This window comes from Pseudophryne corroboree, chromosome 4 (genome assembly GCF_028390025.1).
Source record: "Pseudophryne corroboree isolate aPseCor3 chromosome 4, aPseCor3.hap2, whole genome shotgun sequence".
In the NCBI taxonomy this organism is placed as follows: Eukaryota; Metazoa; Chordata; class Amphibia; order Anura; family Myobatrachidae; genus Pseudophryne; species Pseudophryne corroboree.
In genome coordinates this window covers 536894444-536920893 of record NC_086447.1, presented here as the reverse complement: position 1 = coordinate 536920893, position 26450 = coordinate 536894444, and the positions used below count along the sequence as shown (strand labels likewise).

The window sequence follows — 26450 nt, the reverse complement described above, 5'->3', positions numbered from 1 at the left end:
GCAGCGGAGCTGAGCAGGAAAATGGCGCTGTGTGCTGAGGAGATAGGCCCCGCCCCCTATTTCGGCGGGCTCTTCTCTGGAGTTTGTGAGACCTGGCAGGGGTTAAATACATCCATATAGCCCCAGGGGCTATATGTGATGTATTTTTTAGCCAGAACAAGGTATTCTCATTGCTGCCCAGGGCGCCCCCTGCACCCTCCGTGACCGTTGGTGTGAAGTGTGTGACAACAATGGCGCACAGCTGCAGTGCTGTGCGCTACCTCATGAAGACTGAAAAGTCTTCTGCCGCCGGTTTCTGGACCTCTTCACTTTTCGGCATCTGCAAGGGGGTCGGCGGCGCGGCTCCGGGACCGGACTCCATGGCTGGGCCTGTGTTCGATCCCTCTGGAGCTAATGGTGTCCAGTAGCCTAAGAAGCCAATCCATCCTGCACGCAGGTGAGTTCACTTCTTCTCCCCTAAGTCCCTCGATGCAGTGAGCCTGTTGCCAGCAGGACTCACTGTAAAATAAAAAACCTAAAAACTTTTTCTAAGCAGCTCTTTAGGAGAGCCACCTAGATTGCACCCTGCTCGGACGGGCACAAAAACCTAACTGAGGCTTGGAGGAGGGTCATAGGGGGAGGAGCCAGTGCACACCACCTGATCCTAAAGCTTTATTTTTGTGCCCTGTCTCCTGCGGAGCCGCTAATCCCCATGGTCCTGACGGAGTCCCCAGCATCCACTAGGACGTCAGAGAAAATAGGATTTTAATTACCTACCGGTAAATCCTTTTCTCGTAGTCTGAAGGGGATACTGGGAATCCATTTAGTACCATAGGGTATATAGACAGATCCACCAGGAGCCTTGGGCACTTTAAGAATTTGATTGTGTGCGCTGGCTCCTCCCTCTATGCCCCTCCTACCAGACTCAGTCTAGGAAACTGTGCCCGAGGAGACGGACATACTTGGAGAGAAGGATAGATAAGGAAAGCGGCGAGAATACGAACCAGCACACACAGAACAATAGGAAAGCCATGCTAACCAAACTTGAAACCAGGAACAGCAACAGCTGATCCAACCAGAATACTTAACTAACAGTGCAGCAAGAACGAAACACCGGGCGGGCGCCCAGTATCCCCTACGGACTACGAGAAAAGTATTTACCGGTAGGTAATTAAAAACCTATTTTCTCTTACGTCCTTCCTTGGGGATACTGGGAATCCATTTAGTACCATGGGGAAGTACCAAAGCTCCCAAACCATTCGAACCTGACCAAGTAGCTGCTCGGCAGAGCTGTAAAGCAGAGACACCCCGGGCAGCCGTCCAAGAATAACCTACCGACCTAGCAGAGTGGGCCTGTAGAGATTTTGGAACCGGCAATCCTGTCGTGGTATAAGCATGCTGAATAGTGAGCCTGATCCAGCGTGCAATACACTGCTTTGAAGCAGGACACAATTTTATTGGGATCATAGAGAACAAACAGCGAGTCGGATTTCCTGTGACGAGCTGTTCTCTATACACACACCTTCAAAGAACTCACAACATCCAAAAACTAAAGTAGCAGAGGTGTCCGTAACAGCCGGAACCACAACTGGTTGGTTGAAACGCTGATACCACCTTAGGAAGAAATTGCTGACGAGTTCGGAGTTCAGCTCTGTCTTAATGGAAAATTAAGTAGGGACTCTTCTGAGATAACACCCCTAGCTCCGACACACGACTTGTTGAAGCCAAGGCCAACAATGTGACAGTCATCCACGTAAGGTGCTTTAAGTCCACCTCCTGTAACGGTTCAAACCAGTCCGATTGGAGGAACTGCAGCACCAAATTCATCTTCCAAGGTGCTGTGGGAGGCACAAAAGGAGGCTGGATATGCAGAACACCTTTCAAGAATGCCTGGACCTCAGGGAGAGAATACAATTGTTTCTTAAAGTAAATAGACAAGACCAAAATGTGGACTTTAATGGAGCCTAGGCATAGGCCCACATCCACTCCAGACTGCAGAAAAAGCAGGAGACGTCCCAGATGAAATTCCACCGCAGAATATTGTCTGCTCTCGCACCAAGAGACATACGTCTTCCATATACGGTGGTAATGTTTAGACGTTACCCCCTTCCTGGCTTGGATCATAGTCGGGATGACCTTGTCAGGAATCAGCCGTTCAACCTCCATGCCGTTAAACATAGCTGCGGTAAGTCTTGATAGACGAACGGGCCCTATTGCAGAAGATCCTCGCGAAGAGGTAGAGGCCAAGGATCTTCAATCAGCATCTCGAGAAGATCCGCATACCAGTCCCTTTGAGGCCAGTCTGGAGCAATGAGGATTGCTTGAACCTTTTCCCTTTTTATTCTCTTTAGAAGTCTTGGATCAGAGGAAGTGGTTCCTCCACGTACACCAGCTAGTAGACCCACGGAGCTGTCAGAGCGTCTACCATCACTGCTTGTGGGTCTCTCGACCTGGAACAATACCGCTTGAGCTTCTTATTGAGTCAAGAGGCCATCATGTCGTTCTGTGGATATCCCCACCGACGTATCAACCACCGGATCACCTCCGGGTGAAGGCTCCACTCCCCCGGGTGCAGGTCGTGTCTGCTGAGGAAGTCTGTTTCCCAGTTGTCAACTCCCGGAATGAAGACCGCCGACAATTACTCGGCGTGTTTTTCCGCCCAGAGGGGAATTCTTTACACCTCTGACATTGCTGCTCTGTTTTTCGTTCCGACCTGTCGGTTTATGTACGTTACAGCCATTACATTGTATGACTTGACTTGAATGGCCTGATTCCGAAGTAGAGATGAGGCCTGCAGAAGGGCGTTGTAGATTGCCCTGAGTTCCAAGATGTTTATTGGAAGGACGACTTCCCGACTTGACCATCTTTCTTGAAACTGCACCCCCTGGGTGACTGCTCCCCAACCTCTGAGGCTTGCGTCTGTGGTTAGCAGAATCCAATTCTGAATCCTGAACCTCCGACCCTCGATGAGGTGAGAAGTCTGCAGCCACCACAGAAGGCATGATTCTGGCTCTTGGCGACAGACAGATCCCCTGGTGCATGTGAAGATGCGATCCAGACCATTTGTCCAACAGATCCAGCTGGAAGGGCCTGGCATGAAACCTTCCATACTGAAGCGCCTAATAAGAGGCCTCCATTTTCCCCAGAAGGCGAATGCACAGATGCACTGAGATCTGGGTTGGCTTCAGCACAGCCTGGACCATCGACTGGATTACCATAGCCATCTCCAAGGGCAGGAACACACTCAGACTCTGTGTCCAGTATCATCCCCAGAAAAGGAAGCCTCTGCGTCGGTTCCAGGTGAGATTTTGGCAAGTTCAGAATACACCCATGATCCAGGAGTATTCTGGTTGAGAGGCCAATGCTGTCCAACAACCGCTCCCTGGACGGTGCCTTTATCAGAAGATCGTCCAGGTACGGAATTATGTTCACGCCCTGTTTGTAGAATAGAAACATCATCTCTGCCATCACTTTTGTGAACACTCTCAGTGCCATGGAGAGACCAAATGGCAGGGCCTGGAACTGGTAGTGACAGTCCTGCAGTGCAATCCGTAGATAAGCCTGATGAGTCGGCCAGATCGGAATGTGAAGGTATGCATCCTTGATATCCAGAGACACTAGGAATCCATCATCAGAGTCCGACTGCAGGATATGGGCCAAAGTACGTTTCTGCAGACAAATGGCAGGGGACTGCGACGCTGGTTTGGGTACTGAGGCTCTGTTCATAAACTCAGTCATCGATTATCTTAGTTACTGCATCTCTTTCTCATTGCGGGACAATTTAGGAGAAATATTGGAAATAATTCCTTTAATGGAGTCCAGCCAAGCTGGCTCTGCCCCGCTAGCCTGAGAAGGAACGCTGCACTGAGTACACAGTAGTGAACCCCTTGGAGAATAGCAACATTGTGCCTTACATGAAACATACTCTTTGTCTGACATACTTTGACCGTGACAGCACACACACACAGGAACAAGGTTAAATGCACAATTAACCCACAAAGAGCCCTTCCAGTGAGACAAAGATAGTATGGAGCCAGCACACAGCGCCCTTACTGCTAATGCCAAGCTTAGCCGGGTCGCAGACTAAGTACCCAGATTGGGGACTTAGTAAACTAGTAAGCTCTCCCCCCCGCCCCCCCATGCTATGGACCCCTCGGTACCGCTGAGGTAATCTTGAGTCTCTCCGGGGGAGCTGCGCGTCCCTGTCAGTCAGCATCTGTGTCCACAAAAATGGCACTGGTGAGCTGCTGGATCCACTCATAGTGAAGCCCCGCCCCTTCAATGGTGCGCGGTCTTCCCGCTCTTTTTTACACTGGCTGAGGTAATTTTGTGCCTAAATTGGAGTCAGCCCCCTTTTAAGTCTGTAATGCCAATCTGGGTACTCTGTACACATATAGTGTACTGAGACTCAGTTCGCCCCCTCACAAGCTGTGCATCTGCACTGTGTACTGAGCCTGGAGACTCAGCCGCCCCATGAAGAAGCCGTGCATCTCTGTACTCTCATGCCGCCATAATGGCCGGCAACCCGCTAACCGGGACGTCGGCTTAGTACTCGCCACTCTTCTTTCTTCTGGCTCTGTTAGGGGTGGCGGCGTGCTGCAGGAATGTACAATTGCCGTGGTGGGGCTTGCGAACAGTTTTCTCAGGAGCTAGTGTCCTATAAGCGGGGAACGGGACCATTAACCCTTCAAGAGGTTGCTAAATTCACCCCCCCCCCCCCCACCTATGTCCCGCGAAGCAGGCAGGGTGGTGCCCTCCAGTCCTGCCTAAAAATAACAAACAGATAAAATAAATGCAGAAAACTCTTCAGGAGCTTCCAGCGATGTGATCGGCTCCTCCGGGCACATTTTCTAAACGGAGTCTGGTAGGAGGGGCACAGAGGGAGGAACCAGCGCACACTATCAAATTCTTAAAGTGCCCAAGGCTCCTAGTGGACCAGTCTATACCTCATGGTACTAAATGGATTCCCAGTATCCCCAAGGACGTGAGAGAAATGTTAGTTACTGTGAAATTTAACAACTTTATAGCTAATAAAACTTTATTATAAAAATATAAGGGTGCTCATATCAAACATTGATGTACTTTAAAAACTGTAATGAATTAGAGTACAGTAGTTACCTGTAAAATGTATGATGTTCCACACACACTTTCCACAACCTCTTTGCTGCTCGATGGTTTGGCAATTTGAACCCAATGGTGCTCTCAAATTGTTCAGTCTGTAAAACAGCAACAAAAGTAAAGTGCGTTATAGTTTTACTAGTGTACATAAACAATCTCTTGTGCACCCCATTTTCCCATATTTCAGTCAATTCTTGGCAATTAATTACCCAGGTGCTCATTATTATATGCTTGGGGGAGGTTCTGTCTCTTTAAGCCTATGGGTCAACAGACATCAAGCCATGAAAAAAGCATAGTTCACATGAATGTCGGCCATCCATCTTAATAACTCTCAGATTTACTCAAGATAACCAGTGTTTTCATACTGCCGGGGCCAGTGAAGGTGAGCCAAGGACATAACAAATGGCCTTGGTACGCCCACGAAACTTCCATTTTCTGAAGCGCTGGCTGTGCCTGACCTTTCCCTGCCCCCCAAACAAGCAGCCACATCCTGTCAAAAAGGCTGCGGTTTTGGGTGCACTGTGTCCAATGACACAGGACCTATTCTGCACATGTGCAGTACGGCTCTTGAGCAGGTGCAGTTAATCACCACTCAAATTTGCATACATTTGCATACATCTCTGAATTATGCCCAATAACGCATGATATCATGCACTTGAGCACACTAAGGGGGATATCCAATCAGCCCTGGTAATTTACCGGGGCTAAATGTCCCACCGAGGGCTATATACTTAGTCCCGATATGCCAGCGCGTGCTTATCTGGGATCAGGTGAAGCAGAAACCCCGGAAACAGCCCCGATTTCGTCTGAAAACACACAGACGAAAACAGAGTGAGTCTTTTTTTTTTTTTTTTTTTTTACAGGCGATCAATCTGGATAGCCCGTAAAAAAAACTAAAATCGGTGAAACATCGGGAAAAAAGTTAGAAAAACGGCCAAAAAAGGCAGTTTTTCGGACCCGATGCTTTACCGGGGATAATTTGATATCCCCCTAAACATTCGCGACCATTAAGCCTTTTAGTTAACATTCTCTATGTTCCCCCACCTGAAACGTACACTTTGCTGTGCACTTTAAGTACTAATGTTGGGCAATGGCACAAGGTGTCGGGGTAGGCTGCAGGAGTGGGGGAGGTTCGGGTTAGGCTGCAGCAGGGGTGTGTTAGGAATAGGATTATGGGTAGAGTGAAAATACTTACCAAGATGTGTCGGGATTCTACTGTCAGTCTTAAGACTGTTGGCATCCCAACTGCCAAGATTTCGTACTCAACACCATCAGAAGTCCTGCATCAAATGGCTGGCAGGCTTCCAACATCTAATCAAGTTATGCGATAGCTACTGGCCATCACACCAAAACCATTTGATGGTATAACCATTGATGGTTACTATGGGTCTGATTCAGAGTTGGGAATAAAAAAAGATCAAGTAATTGTACACCTTGATAAAATCATGTTGCACTGCAGGTGGAACAGTTTTAAAATGTGCAGAGACAAATTTGAAAGAAGTGTGTCCAAACTGAACTGTAATGCAGTATAAAAATAAAACTTGTACAGATGTGTCCTCATACATCTTGGCTGAATACACCACGCAGCAGCAAAAGCCTGGTGTGAGTAAACCGTCAGGTCCCACGCAACTCCATTAGCATAGGCTTTATCCGCAAGCAAAATACTGTAGCATTTTGTATGCAGATACAGCAGCAGTCACACACAGAATATAGGCATGCCGCGCATCATTTTAATCCGCAAAAGATGCTTATGATTCCTATTCGCATTTTTTGTGAATAAGATACAAGTTAATGGAAAAAGGCGCACGGAAAGACACTTATCGTAACCAAGTCACACCACGGCATGGTGTTACTAGAAGGGCTGTTTAACGTGCAGGGAGGGTAGATGTGAGTGGAAATATCTGTACCTTTGCAGGTTGGTATTAGCACCCCTCCCATCTGCCCTCAGGTGATTTTAATTAGTAGGAGGTTCCTGCATTGCTGTCTTCATATTGAAATGATAGGTAATGTTTTATGAATTTATTTAATGTGTTAGTATTAGGGATGTGACTTAGTGGATGGACTCACATTTTTGGCCCAACAATTTGCAGAGATATAATTATTTTTACAATCAGTAATCTTAATGTGTAGAGTGTGCACCTGCATTTCCCTTTTTTGCATGATACTACAAGTCTCAGCATGGTAACACCTATTATCATGTTTAAATTAGGGTGTGCAGTTCCTTTTTTCTAAAAAATAATGCTTTCCAGTATTAGTGGGCTACATGAAAATATATTTACCCCATATGTAAAATAAAATGTTATCGCACCTCCAGCAGTGCAACATGGTGTGCCCAGGTATAAAGTCATTTGCTCTTTCTTACTGTATACCCAACTCCGAATAGGGCCCCACATGTACATGCGCAGGAGCAGAGTTTTGCACATGAACACATAAGCTGAGGAGATGCTGACACCACTTCTGGGTGCACGAAGCTGCATAAAAGGCTTTTAGCCACTGAATCATCATCAGATCAGGAACATCGTTGAGTGATAACCATCTGTTTCTGATGTCCATATTAAAAACATTTATCATGCTAGATTGAGCATGCGAGCAATAATGAGCTAACACGATAGTCACTGCATGAGTGCTGCAAGTCACTCATCCTGCCCTTAAAAGTACCAGGCAATGCAGCCATCTAAGGTGCACTACATAGGTTACAGTGGGCAGGATGAGCAATTTGCAGAAGCCTAACATGCAATGAATGGGAAGAAGGCCCGGTTTATGGACATGTTATGGAAGTGTCGCAGGCATGTCACTGAGATTGTTACAAACACAGAAACAAAATCGCTCACATTGGAGGCCATACGGTGACGGGAATTTATAACTAACAAGGACTGGTGCAAGTTTCCATGGTGCGACCAATTGTTACATCTGAAAAAGCACCATGTGGTAATACAGCATCTAACACGTAACGATCTAATTTAATTGAGGCTCCAATTTTGTGATTGCTACCAACCGTATACTACAAACAAGGTTCAATTCTTGAAAGGATGCTGAATATATATATATATATATATATATATATATATAAAAAAATATATAATTTTGTTTCCATAGAAGCAATTATATTTCTCCTATTAGGGATGACACTTACCGAGCTAGTGACAAAGCTTTAAGCGTGTGTGTGTGTGTGTGTATGTATGTATGTATGTATGTATGTATGTATGTATGTATGTATGTATGTATATATATATATATATATATATATATATATATATATATAGAAAGTGGGGTAAACCTAACAATAGCGCTAAATGAAGAGCTCACATCTTGACAAAGGGGTTAAAGTCCCCGAAACGTCGATGGATTTTTCCTGATGGTTTAAATACAATTGATCTTTATCTAAGACCTCGAGTGCCGCAGTCTTCTTTACATGCTATTGGACTTTATACTGAGGGCACCAGGGCAACTTTGGATCTGCAACCGAGTGCCGGGCTGTTTTTACCGTGTATATATATATATATATATATATATATATATATATATATATATATATATAGAAAGAAAGTGGGGTAAACCTAACAATAGCGCTAAATGAAGAGCTCAACCTCAAGACGTACTCCCTGTTAGACGGAGTACAGAAGTACAAATGCAGAGAAAGGGGTGGAGTCTAAGGGAGCTGAACCCAATGATATCTTCCAGAATTTGACCACAAATCACTTTAAAATAATTTTTTTATATATTTATATAAAAGTATTCAACATTCACAGTGAATAACAAATGGTTGACATAATCAAAATGCAGACATCAGATATGGACACCATATATTGCGGATAATTGGTAAGTCCAATGTGGTTTTCTTAATTATTACATATCCGATGTTCTTATAGCCGAACCAGAAACCCGACACGTTTCGTCCAACTGGACTTCTTCAGGGGCTCAATATCAAAAACAAGTCGGAAGAACATAAAGGAATAGATGACCAATTAATGATCGTATTAATCCCACATCAGTAAAACAGGCTTTGCAATAACAGATGTAATAAAGAGTGAGCTGATTCCACAGCAAGGTTTGTATTGAATATGCCAACTCAGTAAGGCAAACAGTAATACAATAATGCTAAATTCGGTATAAGCCACAATTTCGTTTTCGTGGATAATCCTCAGCAGGAAGAGTGGCTTCTCCTAGTCAGCAGAGTCAGGTACTGTCTGGCAATGTCAGATAAATCCTGAGGCAGCTATTCCTCTATTGCCTGAACCCATGCTTCAATTCCTTTTGCAGCCCAAGAGGCTGCTATAGTGGGTCTATGTACAGCACCTGTAAGGGAGTAAATAGACTTCAGGCATCCCTCCACACGCTTATCTGTCGGTTCCTTCAGTGAGGTGAGGTGAGGTGACATTAGTAACAGGCAGAGTAGACGACACCACTAGACGGGTAACATGGGAATCCACCGGTGGTGAATTTTCCCACTTGTTACACAACTCTGTAGGGAGAGGATAGCGAGCTACCATCCTTTTAGACAGGGAGAATTTCTTTCCTGGAGAAGAACCGGGTTCTTGTTGTATGTCCACTAGATGGTCAGAATGCGATAATTACTTTTTAGCTACCTTCTATATCAGCAAATAAATCCCCTAGTATGTGACAGCGTACACAGCACACAAAACCAGCAACTAAATCCGGTACAATATTACTGCGCACACCGTACACAACACCAGCGAATAAATCTGGTATTATGTGACTGAGTACACTTTAAATCGGTAAATACTGTGAAGCACTATATATGGATCTTGACGCACCTAGTCCCTTAGGGTACAGAATACAGTGAGATATAGCTAGGATACACTGAAAGGGAAATCCACACAGCAGATACAGGCACACACAGTCACAGTGACAACACAGATAATTATTTTAGTAACACAATAAAACTGCACTGGACTAGTATATGTATATTATATATAACAATGCACGGTCTGAGACCGGATGTATATATCGGAATACTCGTACAATATATTCTGTAACAGGTACACTTGTTCTTAACTAATGCTGTCTTAATATTGACATATAGAATACTTAAGTGCTTGTAAAACCATGGTGCTGATGTACAGGCGGGTTTACAAAGGAGACCTTGCCCTGCCGTCCCGAAGACCAGTTGCATCTATTTTAGAAAATGGCGCCCAGCGTCTCAGTCAGGGAGTGAGGGAGCGTGAGAGGCAGTTCCAGGGCGGGAACACCAGCAGTAGATGGCGCCCTGGCCAGGTCAAGCGCCAGCTTTACCACCTGGTAATATGGAGTCTTATTAAAGCAGATATTAGAATATCCGACCTGTACGCCTATGTCCTGGTGGATATAGTGGGGTCCCTGCTCGGTTACAGTGTCCATGCCAGCGTCACAGTCCATCTCCCTAGACTGCGATCGGAACGCGAATTAATGTCGGGTCCCACCTGGGGGACCCTCTTGCCTCCTCCCTTCTGTAGCAGCCACTCGAACCAGGAGAGCGCTGTGACCGTGTGACCAATGCCGAAGTGTCCCTGCTGGGGAGGTGACAGAGCCGCAAGCACAGTATGTCACCCTGGCATGTAAGTGCTGCGGCCCTTGAAGTCTTCTAAAAGCTTTATCAGGGCTGCCCAGTGCAGCCCCCTGTTAAGTGACTTGCTCTGCAGGGCACCAACTCAAAACTGAGCTCACAGTGCCTGGAGACGGGGTTACAGAGGAGGCCCCAATGCATCCTGGGACAGCTAAAGCTTTAACCTGTTGGTGCCTGGATCAAGATCCATCTCTACACCCCGATGTATTCCATGTGGAACACAGTGTACCCCGCTGCAGAAAATTAATTACTGTAACTCCTTAAATATGGTTTATAAAGCCCATAATTAGATAAACGTACTTTGAGATTAGCCAGGCAAACTGGAGAGAAGAATGTGGCATTAAATCACAGACTGTGATATAACCCATATTAGGACAGGGGCCTGATCATAATGGATAGTGTCACACCCAATTAAACAATTCTTAAAAATGAAACTAAAAAAATCTCCATTAACTCTGTTAAACCAGGTGTCTCACAAGTCCAGATAACCTAGATAATTATTGATTTACAGTTACTTATACAGATGGGTCCATGTTTATCTTGACCTTTAATAGGATTAACTGAGACTGGGCATTTGGACTTAATCCCCTGCTGTATTGTTCTCTGTATTGTATTGCATCTGAGAACAATAGATGAAGGGTTTGTGTTAATAAACCATGTTGTGCCTAGGTGCAGCAAACTAGATAACTGTGGACCCATCTTTATAGCGCACACATATTCTGCAATACAGAGAATGCGTGTCCAGTCACATTAGCCCCAGCCTACAATCTATTTTCTTTTCTGTTATACACACACATAAAGACACTAGCCTTAATATTAGTTTGGGGCCAAATAATCCACCAGTATATTTTGGATTGTGGATGGAAACCAGAGTACACGGAAGAAGTCCAAAAGCAGCTGTGGAGAGAACATACAAACTCCACACAGTTAAGGCTGCGGTTGGAATTTAACCCAAAACCTCAGTGCTGTGAGGCAGTAATGCTATCCATTACATCCTTAGTCAGTAATAAAAATGTTATTTAGTTATACAGTTTACATCCTGAAAATACTGCAACATGCTGGCATCACATAATAAAACACACATAGGTGTACTAAAAAGTAGAGTAGCTACAAAATGTAACATGACACTTACCTCACCAGGTCTCACTTTAATAAAAAAATTGCTGCGTTTGTAAGAAATTTTAAGAATCTTGGGCCAAGCAAAACGATTAATTCGAAGTCTGTCTTTATAGATGAGTAGTCCATTAGCACAAACACCAAGCATGATATCCACACCTTCAGAGTCCTAACAGGTAAAAACAATATTGACTGAAGATATTGACATGAAAAAGTATAACATATATAATGTAGATCAAGCATTCCTAACCTCGGTCCTCAAGGCACCATAACAATCCAGGTGTTAGCGATATCCATGCTTGAACACAGGTGACTTAATTCGTACCTCAGTTATTTTGATGTAACCATCTATACTAAAGCATGGATATCAGTAAAACCTGCACTGTTAGTGTTCCCTGAGGACCGAGGTTGGGAATGCCTGCCATAGATAAACTATCTCCATTTCTATAAGAACCATATGCGGGTCCGACCAGAATATAAAAAGAATATATAGTAGACAAACATCTAAATTTTTTATGTTACACATTAAAACAAAGCTTCAACAAATATCTAAAAGTAACAAACATCATGAGGGGGGTACATACGGGGAGATTTCTCCCAGAGACGTGTGCTGAGCGATCTAGCACAAATCGCTCAGTACACATCTCAGGACGCTGAGTACACAGCGCAATGTGTGCTGAGAGAGGGAAAAAATAAGATTTTACTCACCAGTAAATCTTTTTCTCGTAGTCCGTAGTGGATGCTGGGGACTCCGTAAGGACCATGGGGAATAGACGGGCTCCGCAGGAGACTGGGCACTCTAAAGAAAGATTTAGTACTACCTGGTGTGCACTGGCTCCTCCCTCTATGCCCCTCCTCCAGACCTCAGTTAAAGAAACTGTGCCCGGAAGAGCTGACATTACAAGGAAAGGATTTTGGAATCCAGGGTAAGACTCATACCAGCCACACCAATCACACCGTACAACTTGTGATAACCTTACCCAGTTAACAGTATGAACAAACAACATAGCATCAACCAAAGGATGCCAATATAACATAACCCTTTATTAAGCAATAACTATATACACGTATTGCAGAAAGTCCGCACTGGGGACGGGCGCCCAGCATCCACTACGGACTACGAGAAAAAGATTTACCGGTGAGTAAAATCTTATTTTCTCTAACGTCCTAGTGGATGCTGGGGACTCCGTAAGGACCATGGGGATTATACCAAAGCCTCCAAACGGGCGGGAGAGTGCGGATGACTCTGCAGCACCGAATGGGCAAACACAAGGTCCTCCTCAGCCAGGGTATCAAACTTGTAGAATTTTGCAAAAGTGTTTGAACCCGACCAAGTAGCAGCTCTGCAAAGCTGTAATGCCGAGACCCCTCGGGCAGCCGCCCAAGAAGAGCCCACTTTCCTTGTGGAGTGGGCTTTCACTGATTTTGGATGCGGCAATCCTGCCGCAAAATGAGCATGCTGAATCGTGTTACAGATCCAGCGCGCAATATTTTGCTTTGAAGCAGGAGCACCCAGCTTGTTGGATGCATACAGGATAAACAGCGAGTCAGTCTTCCTGACTACAGCCGCTCTGTTAACATAAGTCTTCAAAGCCGGGACCACGTCCAGCAACTTGGAATCCTCCAAGTCACGAGTAGCCGCAGGCACCACAATAGGTTGGTTCAAATGAAACGAAGACACAACCTTTGGTAGAAATTGCAGACGAGTCCGCAATTCTGCCCTGTCCATATGAAAAACCAGATAGGGGCTTTTACATGACAAAGCCGCCAATTCTGACACACGCCTAGTCGACGCTAAGGCCAACAGCATGACCACTTTCCATGTGAGATACTTTAGCTCCACGGTCTTAAGTGGCTCAAACCAGTGGGATTTCAGGAACCCCAAGACCATGTTAAGATCCCAAGGTGCCACCGGTGGCACAAAAGGGGGCTGAATATGCAGCACTCCCTTAACAAACGTCTGAACCTCAGGCAGTGAAGCCAGTTCCTTTTGAAAGAAAATGGATAGGGCCGAAATCTGGACCTTTATGGACCCTAATTTTAGGCCAATAGTCACTCCTGACTGTAGGAAGTGCAGGAATCGACCCAGCTGGAATTCCTCTGTAGGGGCCTTCCTGGCCTCACACCAAGCAACATATTTTCGCCATATACGGTGATAATGTTTTGCTGTCACGTCTTTCCTAGCCTTTATCAGCGTAGGAATAACTTCATCCGGAATGCCCTTTTCCGCTAGGATCCGGCGTTCAACCGCCATGCCGTCAAACGCAGCCGCGATAAGTCTTGGAACAGACAGGGCCCTTGTTGTAACAGGTCCTGTCTGAGAGGCAGAGGCCATGGGTCCTCTGTGAGCATTTCTTACAGTTCCGGGTACCAAGTCCTTCTTGGCCAATCCGGAGCAATGAATATTGTTCTCACTCCTCTTTTTCTTACAATTCTCAGCACCTTGGGTATGAGAGGAAGAGGAGGAAACACATAGACCGACTGGAACACCCATGGTGTTACTAGTGCGTCCACAGCTATCGCCTGAGGGTCCCTTGACGTGGCGCAATACCTGTTTAGCTTTTTGTTGAGGCGTGACGCCATCATGTCCACCTGTGGGAGTTCCCATCGATTTGCAATCAGCGTGAAGACTTCTTGATGAAGTCCCCACTCTCCCGGGTGGAGGTCGTGTCTGCTGAGGAAGTCTGCTTCCCAGTTGTCGACCCCCGGAATGAACACTGCTGACAGTGCCTGCACGTGATTCTCCGCCCAACGAAGAATCCTGGTGGCTTCTGCCATCGCCACCCTGCTTCTTGTGCCGCCCTGTCGGTTGACATGGGCCACTGCAGTGATGTTGTCTGACTGAATCAGCACTGGTTGGTCTCGAAGCAGAGGCTCCGGCTTGGCTTAGGGCGTTGTATATGGCCCTTAGTTCTAGGATATTTATGTGCAGACAAGTCTCCTGGCTTGACCACAGCCCTTGGAAGTTTCCTCCCTGAGTGACTGCCCCCCAACCTCGGAGGCTTGCATCCGTGGTCACCATGACCCAGTCCTGTATGCCGAACCTGCGGCCCTCGAGGAAGTGAGCCCTCTGCAGCCACCACAGAAGAGACACCCTGGCCCTGGGGGCCAGGGTGATCAGCCGATGCATCTGAAGATGCGATCCGGACCACTTGTCCAACAGATCCCACTGAAAAATCCTGGCATGGAACCTGCCGAAGGGAATGGCTTCGTATGACGCCAACATCTTTCCCAGGACTCGTGTGCAGTGATGCACCGACACCTGTTTTGGTTTCAGGAGGTCCCTGACCAGAGTCACGAGCTCCTGAGCCTTCTCCTCCGGGAGAAATACCTTCTTCTGGCCTGTATCCAGAATCATGCCCAGGAAGGGCAGACGCTTCATAGGAAACAGCTGCGACTTTGGAATATTCAGAATTCAGCCGTGCTGCCGCAACACTTCCTGAGAGTGTGCTACGCTGATCAGTAATTGCTCCCTGGACCTCGCCTTTATGAGGAGATCGTCCAAGTATGGGATAATTGTAACTCCTTGCTTCCGAAGGAGCACCATCATCTCCGCCATCACCTTGGTAAATATTCTCGGTGCCGTGGACAGGCCAAACGGCAGCGTCTGGAATTGGTAATGACTGTCCTGTACCACAAACCTGAGGTACTCTTGATGAGGCGGATAAATGGGGACATGCAAGTAAGCATCCTTGATGTCCAGAGACACCATGAAATCCCCCTCTTCCAGACTTGCAATGACCGCTCTGAGCGATTCCATTTTGAACTTGAATTTCCTCAGATAAATATTCAGGGATTTTAAATTCAAGATGGGCCTGACCGAACCGTCCGGTTTCGGTACCACAAACATAGTGGAAAAGTAACCCCTTCCCTGTTGAAGGAGGGGAACCTTTACTACCACCTGCTGGAGGTATAGCTTGTGAATTGCCGCCAGCACTACCTCCCTTTCCATGGGGGAAGCTGGCAAGGCCGATTTTAGGTAACGGTGAGGTGGCGTCACTTCGAACTCCAGCTTGTATCCCTGAGACACAATTTGTATAGCCCAAGGATCCAGCTGTGAGCGAACCCACTGGTGGCTGAAATTTCGGAGACGCGCCCCCACCGCTCCTGGCTCCGCCTGTGGAGCCCCAGCGTCATGCAGTGGATTTAGTGGAAGCCCGGGAGGACTTTTGTTCCTGGGAACTAGCTGCATGGTGCAGCTTTTTTCCTCTACCCCTGCCTCTGGCAAGAAAAGATGCCCCTCTGACTTTCCTGCTCTTTTGCGAACGAAAGGACTGCATTTGGTAATACGGTGCTTTCTTCGGCTGTGAGGGAACATATGGCAAGAAATTTGACTTCCCTGCTGTAGCAGTGGAAACTAGGTCCGAGAGACCGTCCCCAAACAATTCCTCACCCTTATAAGGCAAAACCTCCATGTGTTTTTTAGAGTCGGCATCCCCTGTCCATTGCCGAGTCCATAAGACCCATCTGGCAGAAATGGACATAGCGTTTATTCTAGAGCCCAGCAGGCAAATGTCCCTCTGGGCATCGCGCATATATAGGACAGCGTCCTTGATATGTCCCAGGGTCAGTAGAACAGTGTCCCTGTCCAGGGTATCTATCTCCTCCGAGAGATTATCACTCCAAGCTGCTACAGCACTACACATCCAGGCCGAAGCAATTGCTGGCCTCAGTAGAGTACCAGAATGTGTATAAACAGACTTCAGGATAGCTTCCTGCTTTCTATCCGCAGGATCCTTTAGGGCGGCCGTCCCCTGAGACGGAAGGGCCACCCTCTTAAATAAGCGTGTCAACGCCTTGTCTACCCTCGGGGAGGATTCCCAGCGTAACCTGTCCGTTGGCGGGAAAGGATACGCCATCAGTAATTTCTTGGAAATTACTACTTTCATATCAGGGGAATCCCACGCTTTTACACATAATTCATTTAATTCATGTGAAGGGGGAAAAGTCACTTCTTGCTTTTTCTCCCCATACATATAAACCCTCTTGTCAGGGACAGGGTTTTCCTCTGATATGTGCAATATATCCTTCATTGCTATAATCATGTAGCGGATGGCTTTAGTCATTTTAGGCTGCAACTTTGCATCATCGTCATCGACACTGGAGTCAGAATCCGTGTCGGCATCTGTGTCAACCATCTGGGATAGTGGGCGCTTGTGAGACCCTGACGGCCTCTGCATTGTAGGATCAGGCATGGGTTGAGACCCTGACTGTCCCAAGGCTACAGCTTTATCCAACCTGTTATGCAAGGAGCTTACATTATCATTTAACACCTTCCACATATCCATCCAATCAGGTGTCGGCACCGTCGGCGGCGACACCTCATTCACCTGCACTTGTTCTGCCTCCACATATCCTTCCTCATCAAACATGTCGACACTGACGTACCGACACCGCACACACACAGGGAATGCTCTGACTGAGGACAGGACCCCACAAAGGCTTTTGGGGAGACAGAGAGAGAGTATGCCAGCACACACCCCAGCGCTATATAACCCATGGATTACACTGTACCTTAGTGATTACCCAGTAGCTGCTGTTTGTGATCGTTTTGCGCCTAAATTTATGTGCCCCCCCCTCTCTTTTTACCCTTTTTGCACCTGGATACTGCAGGGGAGAGCCTGGGGAGCGTCTTTCCAGTGGAGCTGTGAAGAGAAAATGGCGCTGGTGTGCTGAGGAAGAAGGCCCCGCCCCCTCACCGGCGGGCTTCTGTCCCGCTTCTGTGTGTAAAAAATTTCGGGGGCTCGAACATCTATCCAGTGCCTGACTGGATATGTGTGTTATTTTGCCAAAAGGTACCTTAATTGCTGCCCAGGGCGCCCCCCCCTGCGCCCTGCACCCTACAGTGACCGGAGTGTGCGGGTGTGCTGCGGGAGCAATGGCGCACAGCTGCAGTGCTGTGCGCTACCTTAAGTGAAGACAGGAGTCTTCTGCCGCCGATTTCGATGTCTTCATGCTTCTGCGGCTTCTGTACTTCTGGCTCTGCGAGGGGGACGGCGGCGCAGCTCCGGGAACGGACGATCAAGGTTAGGTACCTGTGTTCGATCCCTCTGGAGCTAATGGTGTCCAGTAGCCTAAGAAGCGCAACCTAGCCGCAGTTAGTAGGTTTGCTTCTCTCCCCTCAGTCCCACGTAGCAGAGAGTCTGTTGCCAGCAGAAGCTCTCTGAAAATAAAAAAACCTAAACTAAAATACTTTCTTCTTAGCAAGCTCAGGAGAGCCCACTAAAAGCACCCAGCTCTGGCCGGGCACAGATTCTAACTGAGGTCTGCAGGAGGGGCATAGAGGGAGGAGCCAGTGCACACCAGATAGTACTAAATCTTTCTTTAGAGTGCCCAGTCTGCTGCGGTGCCCGTCTATTCCCCATGGTCCTTACGGAGTCCCCAGCATCCACTAGGACGTTAGAGAAACAAAAACAACCGCTCACTCCACCCAGCGGTGAACTGACGATCTGCATGCAGGCCAATCTAGAGTCAGCGATAGCGGGGCCGTGCATCGCTGTGGGGCACACACATGGAGCAATGTGTGCTTCATTTCTAAGCAATCTAGTCATATACTTAGAATTTAAGCACACATCTCTACGTGTGTACCCCCCTTTAGAGTCCTCACTCTACAATCCTAACCACGAGTAAGGTGCATTGCGAGCACCAAAACGGTCATGTACTCATCTGTGACATACGGATGTCAGGCTGACACTTTATTGGAGGAGTACTCCGTTTTTGCCATATAGAAACGGATATGTCTGTCATTAAATAATCAAAGACTTATATCACAATATAATAGATTTAATATCACAAAAAAAAAACCCACGACAAAATATTTCAAAATCCTATAATGAATAAATATTTTGATAAATTAAATATGCTACTTTCATCACCGGTATAATAAACACCACCACTAGCTGTATATTAGAGTCAGCGGTGATATCCTAGTCAGTCAATGTGAGGTAGAATTTGGAAGCTGAATTAATAAGACTCATAGGGGGAGATTCAAATGTTTGAAAAGTCGGTTGGGTGTCTGTTTTTTCCTGTCTATTAGATAGGAAAAAACAGACTCCCAACTGACTTTTCAAACATTTGAATCTCCCCCATAGGGCGGTATTCAATTGTTTGAAAAGTCTGTTGGGCGTCTGTTTTTTCCTATCTAATAGACAGGGGGGGAAAAAACAGACACCCAACCGACTTTTCAAACAACTGAATATCCCCCAGTGTTTGTGTTAAAGCAGGCTATATTGTTGGTTTATAACAGGACTTGAGTATAGTTAGGAAGCAGCCCTCCAAAATGAGACAGTCCAAAGCAGGTAACTTGTCTTCATATTGGAGTCCACCATTATGTTTATTACCATTCATTCATACCAGCAAAGGAGACAGTGCGCACTAAGCTTTCAATCCCATCAGCCAAAGTGGTATGTCAGTTCTATGTCTATATTGTAGTGGTCAAGACGTTCGGTAGTGAAGCGTGGATGTGATGCATTTCTTTCATAGGTGACTTTTTGAAGACTGAATTTAATCATAATAGAAGCCTCCTATTGTTTTATGACAAACAGTATCAATATGTGTTTGTGTGTAGTGATTCCCTATACATCTGTGTTGTCACTTTAAAACAACTGATGTTGGACTTATTTAACTCTTATTGTGTGGTTGCTTGAGACAACTTTGGGGAAAAACATACGTGGCTCCAATGTACTGTACAAATCAAGCTTTACTGATGAGCTGTCCATGTCCTGAGGCAATAATGCATTTCTATGCTACTATTAACATTCTTTACAAATGATTTGAAACTTTTATTGAAGAATGTAGTTGGCTACAATTCAATAAATGATACAAGTATATACTGTATAATAACTGGAGTGTTCATACTTTTCTAAAATGTCTGCCAATCTCACTTTGCAGCAGAAAATGCAATGTTACGACGGGGATGCAACTATAAAAGTCTGCTAATATCTTACATGCCAATCCATACAGGAATTCTTCCTGTATAAAATGGCAGATTCAAATACAGGACCAGGGACAGTGATGTCACACAGTAACCCAGCTGTATCCAGTAGGACACAGTCCCAAATATGAAGGAAGAACGCCAGCTACATGTAGCAGCATGGGGAAATCACACTTTCATTTTAAACAGAAGAGAATGTTGACTTTGCAGAAAGTCAACATCGATAATGATGACATTGTTAAATGTTGACATCGGAAATATCGACATTATTTTATAAAGTCGCCGTCAGGGATAAACATATAATTAGACGAAAAGCAGGGTAAGCATTTAAAAAATGCGGACATTACATTCGTGTTGACATTATGAAGAATTGTGAAACTCAACAAAATATGCCACATCCGCAGTAGGCTAATGAGCAATGCATCTTCAAGGCCTAGATCTGCAAAACTCAATAGAATTTTCACACAAGTAAACTGTTCAGCTGGCCACACATTATACCACAGGTTTGCTGTATAAATACAAATAGATTCCAATGCAATGACTTTTCCTGCTTTCAACCCGTATTTATGATACATACGGGTTGTCAACAATCAAATGGTCGACAAGCAGTATGTTGACCCTGAAACACAGACACTGATGCTGGCAAGTATAAAATGCTTACAGCTTTTTATGCACCATCAGTAGATGACCGTTGTAGTGAAGGTGGGTGTAAAATGCTGTAAGTAGTCTGTGTTCTGGTATCCCCCTAATAATTGTCAACACTCAGATTGTTGACAAAATACTTACCATACACACTACTAGTACACAATACGCAGCCAATGGATTTGCCTGCATGCTGCAGGAAAAAGACTCTGGGCGACATAGGACAGGAATACTTGTAGCAGGTCTCAATGGTAGGGAGAAGAGGATCACTATCCTAGTTCCCTTCCCCATACCTCAGTCACATACACACTTACCGATGCCAGCACCAACAAGCTATGGCTTACGGGGGTGGGGGTAAGGGTGACACACGGGGTGGGGGGGGGGGGGGTAAGTTTGACACACGGAATAGTTGGGGGAGCAAGGCCATGTGGCCATCTTCATTCTGCACCTCCTCAGTTTTTTGTGTATGTTCAAAGAAATCTGGGGAGACAAGCAACCCTGCTAAAACAGCCATGCCATTGCCGTGCTGCCGTGTACAGATGCAGCACCTCCATAAGTGCTCGGCACAACCCCATTAGTGATGCTGTTGGCCAGGCAAGCCCTCATTTGTGACGCTGACGGAGGCCGCGTCCCATTTTCGAGTGTGCACATATATCTTTATCTCCTGGAATAGATCGCATATAAGGCAATGGTCACTTACCTTAGCATGATGCAAATCTACACCATACATTGACAACTTCTTGGCATTTTCTAAGTAATGAATATCAGCTTGTGCTGGTGTAAGCCCTCTAAAAAAAAGGAATTGTAAAGTGTTAAAAGAGTAGCACCATGAGGTTAGTCATTATAAAATAACTTTTCAATATCTGTATATTTACTGTACTTCAAGGGTACCACTTTGATGCAAACCTTTCTTCACACAACTATTCAGGCATATTTATAACTTACAGCTGACCACATTAAAAAGGGCAATTTGCCTGTTACCACGTCATATATGGCCTTCATAGGTCAAAAACTATACGAGAATTTTGTTTTTATACACGTTTAGACTCCCATATACAAAATCCTTGGGACCAGAAGTATTTTGGTTATCAGATTTTCAATATTTTAGAATATTTGCATACCATAATGAGATATCTTGGAGATGGGACCCAAGTCTAAACACAAAATGCATTTATGTTTTATATACGCAAACAGCCTGAAGGTAATTTTATACAATATTTTTACTAATGTTATGCATGGAACACAGGGGTAGATGTGTTAACCTGGAGAAGTGATAAAGCAGTGATAAGTGGAAGGTGATAACGCACCAGCCAATCATTACGAATTCGAAAAATGATAGTTCGGAGCAGATAGGCTGGTGCGTTATGACCTTGCACTTATCATGGCTTTATCACTTCTCCAGGTTAATACATCTGCCCCAAAGTTAGCATACATTTAACCATCAGAAAGCAAAGGTGTCCGTGTCAGACGTGCTCAAAAAATTATGTATTTTGGAATATTTCATATTTCGGAATTTGGATATGGGAGACAAAGTGAGGCAGGAATTTGTAAATAACTAAAAAAATGGAGCTCCACTTTCTCTGTACCAATTTACTTTTCCCTGGATAGAACATATAAATAGAAATGTAAAACGAGGCACTATGAAGGAGCAGGGCTATACCTTTGCCAGGAATATATGTTGAGAGTTTAGTAATCTTTTAGGAATTGCTTACGGCTCTAAATAGAAATGTTTAACCAGCAAATGGTTTCATTTAGTGATGAGCGGGTTCGGTTCCTCGGAAACCGAACCCGCCCGAACTTCACCCATTTTACACGGGTCCGAGGCATACTCGGATTCTCCCGTATGGCTCGGTTAACCCGAGCGCGCCCGAACGTCATCATCCCGCTGTCGGATTCTCGCGAGATTCGGATTCTATATAAGCAGACGCGCGTAGCCGCCATTTTCACTCGTGCATTGGAAATGTTAGGGAGAGGACGTGGCTGGCGTCCTCTCCGTTTTTATTCATTGTTGATGCAAATATTTGTGCTTGCTTTGTATTATTAATATAGGAGGAGTACAGTGCAGAGTTTTGCTGATCAGTGACCACCAGTTTTATCCGTTCCCTGCCTGAAAAAAACGCTCCTTATCCGTTATCTGTGCTCAGTGTGCTGCATATATCTGTGCTCACACTGCTTAATTGTGGGGACTGGGGAGCAGCAGTATTATATAGGAGGAGTACAGTGCAGAGTTTTGCCGACAGTGACCACCAGTATACGTTGTCTGCCTGAAAAATACTCCATATCTGTGCTGCATTGTAGTATATAGTAGGAGTACAGTGCATTATTTTGCTGACCACCAGTATATAATATATAGGAGTACGGTACAGAAGACCACTGCTGTACCTACCGCTGTGTCGTCAAGTATACTATCCATCCATACCTGTGGTGCATTTCAGTTTTGCACAGTTTGCTGACCACCAGTATATAATATATAGCATTACGGTACAGTAGGCCACTGCTGTACCTACCTCTGTGTCGTCAAGTATACTATCCATCCATACCTGTGGTGCATTTCAGTTTTGCACAGTTTGCTGACCACCAGTATATAATATATAGCATTACGGTACAGTAGGCCACTGCTCTACCTACCTCTGTGTCGTCAAGAAAACTATCCATCCATACCTGTGGTGCATTTCAGTTGTGCGCAGTATATATAGTAGTAGGCCATTGCTATTGATACTGGCATATAATTCCACACATTAAAAAATGGAGAACAAAAATGTGGAGGTTAAAATAGGGAAAGATCAAGATCCACTTCCACCTCGTGCTGAAGCTGCTGCCACTAGTCATGGCCGAGACGATGAAATGCCATCAACGTCGTCTGCCAAGGCCGATGCCCAATGTCATAGTAGAGAGCACGTAAAATCCAGAAAACAAAAGCTCAGTAAAATGACCCAAAAATCTAAATTGAAAGCGTCTGAGGACAAGCGTAAACTTGCCAATATGCCATTTAAGACACGGAGTGGCAAGGAACGGCTGAGGCCCTGGCCTATGTTCATGGCTAGTGGTTCAGCTTCACATGAGGATGGAAGCACTCATCCTCTCGCTAGAAAAATGAAAAGACTTAAGCTGGCAAAAGCACAGCAAAGAACTGTGCGTTCTTCTAAATCACAAATCCCCAAGGAGAGTCCAATTGTGTCGGTTGCGATGCCTGACCTTCCCAACACTGGACGGGAAGAGCTTGCGCCTTCCACCATTTGCACGCCCCCTGCAAGTGCTGGAAGGAGCACCCGCAGTCCAGTTCCTGATAGTCAAATTGAAGATGTCACTGTTGAAGTACACCAGGATGAGGATATGGGTGTTGCTGGTGCTGGGGAGGAAATTGACAAGGAGGATTCTGATGGTGATGTGGTTTGTTTAAGTCAGGCACCCGGCGAGACACCTGTTGTCCGTGGGACGAATATGGTCATTGACATGCCTGGACAAATACAAAAAAAATCAGCTCTTCGGTGTGGAATTATTTCAACTCAAATGCGGACAACAGGTGTCAAGCCGTGTGTTGCCTTTGTCAAGCTGTAATAAGTAGGGGTAAGGACGTTAACCACCTAGGAACATCCTCCCTTATACGTCACCTGGACCGCATTCATCAAAAGTCAGTGACAAGTTCAAAAACTTTGGGTGACAGCGGAAGCAGTCCACTGACAACTAAATCCCTTCCTCTTGTAACCAAGCTCCTGCAAACCACACCACCAACTCCCTCAGTGTCAATTTCCTCTTTACACAGGAAAGCCAATAGTCCTGCAGGCCATGTCACTGGCAAGTCTGACGAGTCCTCTCCTGCCTGGGATTCCTCCGATGCATCCTTGAGTGTAACGCCTACTGCTGCTGGCGCTGCTGTTGTTGCTGCTGGGAGTCGATCGTCATCCCAGAGGGGAAGTCGGAAGACCACTTGTACTACTTCTAGTAAGCAATTGACTGTCCAACAGTCCTTTGCGAGGAAGATGAAATATCACAGCAGTCATCCTGCTGCAAAGCGGATAACTGAGGCCTTGGCAGCCTGGGCGGTGAGAAACGTGGTTCCGGTATCCACCGTTAATTCAGAGGCAGCTAGAGACTTGATTGAGGTACTGTGTCCCCGGTACCAAATACCATCTAGGTTCCATTTCTCTAGGCAGGCGATACCGAAAATGTACACAGACCTCAGAAAAAGAGTCACCAGTGTCCTAAAAAATGCAGTTGTACCCAATTGTCCACTTAACCACGGACATGTGGACAAGTGGAGCAGGGCAGACTCAGGACTATATGACTGACAGCCCACTGGGTAGATGTATTGCCTCCCGCAGCAAGAACAGCAGCGGCGGCACCAGTAGCAGCATCTCGCAAACGCCAACTCGTTCCTAGGCAGGCTACGCTTTGTATCACCGCTTTCCATAAGAGGCACACAGCTGACAACCTCTTACGGAAACTGAGGAACATCATCGCAGAATGGCTTACCCCAATTGGACTCTCCTGGGCATTTGTGACATCGGACAACGCCACCAATATTGTGCGTGCATTACATGTGGGCAAATTCCAGCACGTCCCATGTTTTGCACATACATTGAATTTGGTGGTGCAGAATTATTTAAAAAACGATAGGGGCGTGCAAGAGATGCTGTCGGTGGCCCGAAGAATTGCGGGCCACTTTCGGCATTCAGCCACCGCGTGCCGAAGACTGGAGCACCACCAAACATTCCTGAACCTGCCCTGCCATCATCTGAAGCAAGAGGTGGTAACGAGGTGGAATTCAACCCTCTATATGCTTCAGAGGATGGAGGAGCAGCAAAAGGCCATTCAAGCCTATACATCTGCCCACGATATAGGCAAAGGAGGGGGAATGCACCTGAATCAAGCGCAGTGGAGAATGATTTCAACGTTGTGCAAGGTTCTGCAACCCTTTGAACTTGCCACACGTGAAGTCAGTTCAGACACTGCCAGCCTGAGTCAGGTCATTCCCCTCATCAGGCTTTTGCAGAAGAAGCTGGAGACATTGAAGGAGGAGCTAAAACAGAGCGATTCCGCTAGGCATGTGGGACTTGTGGATGGAGCTCTTAATTCGCTTAACCAGGATTCACGGGTGGTCAATCTGTTGAAATCAGAGCACTACATTTTGGCCACCGTGCTCGATCATAGATTTAAAACCTACGTTGTATCTCTCTTTCCGGCAGAGGTTCAAAGACCTGCTGGTGAGAAAATTGTCAAGTCAAGCGGAACGTGACCCGTCAACATCTCCTCCTTCACATTCTCCCGCAACTGGGGGTGCGAGGAAAAGGCTAAGAATTCCGAGCCCACCCGCTGGCGGTGATGCAGGGCAGTCTGGAGCGAGTGTTGACATCTGGTCCGGACTGAAGGACCTGCCAACGATTACTGACATGTCGTCTACTGTCATTGCATATGATTCTCTCACCATTGAAAGAATGATGGAGGATTATATAAGTGACCGCATCCAAGTAGGCACGTCAGACAGTCCGTACGTATACTGGCAGGAAAAAGAGGCAATTTGGAGGCCCTTGCACAAACTGACTTTATTCTACCTAAGTTGCCCTCCCTCCAGTGTGTACTCCGAAAGTGTTTAGTGCAGCCGCTCACCTTGTCAGCAATCGGCGTACGAGGTTACTTCCAGAAAATGTGGAGAAGATGATGTTCATCAAAATGAATTATAATCAATTCCTCCGTGGAGACATTCACCAGCAGCAATTGCCTCCAGAAATTACACGGGGACCTGAGATGGTGGATTCCAGTGGAGACGAATTAATAATCTGTGAGGAGGGGGATGTACACAGTGAAAGGGGTGATGAATCGGACGATGATGATGAGGTGGACATCTTGCCTCTGTAGAGCCTGTTTGTGCAAGGAGAGATTGATTGCTTCTTTTTTGGTGGGGGCCCAAACCAACCAGTCATTTCAGTCACAGTCGTGTGGCAGACCCTGTCGCTGAAATGATGGGTTCGTTAAAGTGTGCATGTCCTGTTTATACAACATAAGGGTGGGTGGGAGGGCCCAAGGACAATTCCATCTTGCACCTCTTTTTTTCTTTCATTTTTCTTTGCATCATGTGCTGTTTGGGGACAATTTTTTTGA

General features: G+C 46.0%; 1 protein-coding gene across 14 annotated transcripts in view; it reads right to left on the bottom strand.

The window, feature by feature from the left end:
* EPB41L2 (erythrocyte membrane protein band 4.1 like 2) overlaps nt 1-26450 on the bottom strand; it is a 640934-nt gene that overhangs the window by 155924 nt on the left and 458560 nt on the right. For all 14 annotated transcript variants that reach the window (XM_063917319.1, XM_063917312.1, XM_063917311.1 and 11 more), the window contains 3 exons: nt 21052-21139; nt 11793-11945; nt 5098-5195 (listed from right to left, as the gene is read on the bottom strand). In XM_063917319.1, coding sequence (XP_063773389.1) covers nt 5098-5195; nt 11793-11945; nt 21052-21139 — 339 coding nt within the window. The remainder of the gene's footprint in view (nt 1-5097; nt 5196-11792; nt 11946-21051; nt 21140-26450) is intronic.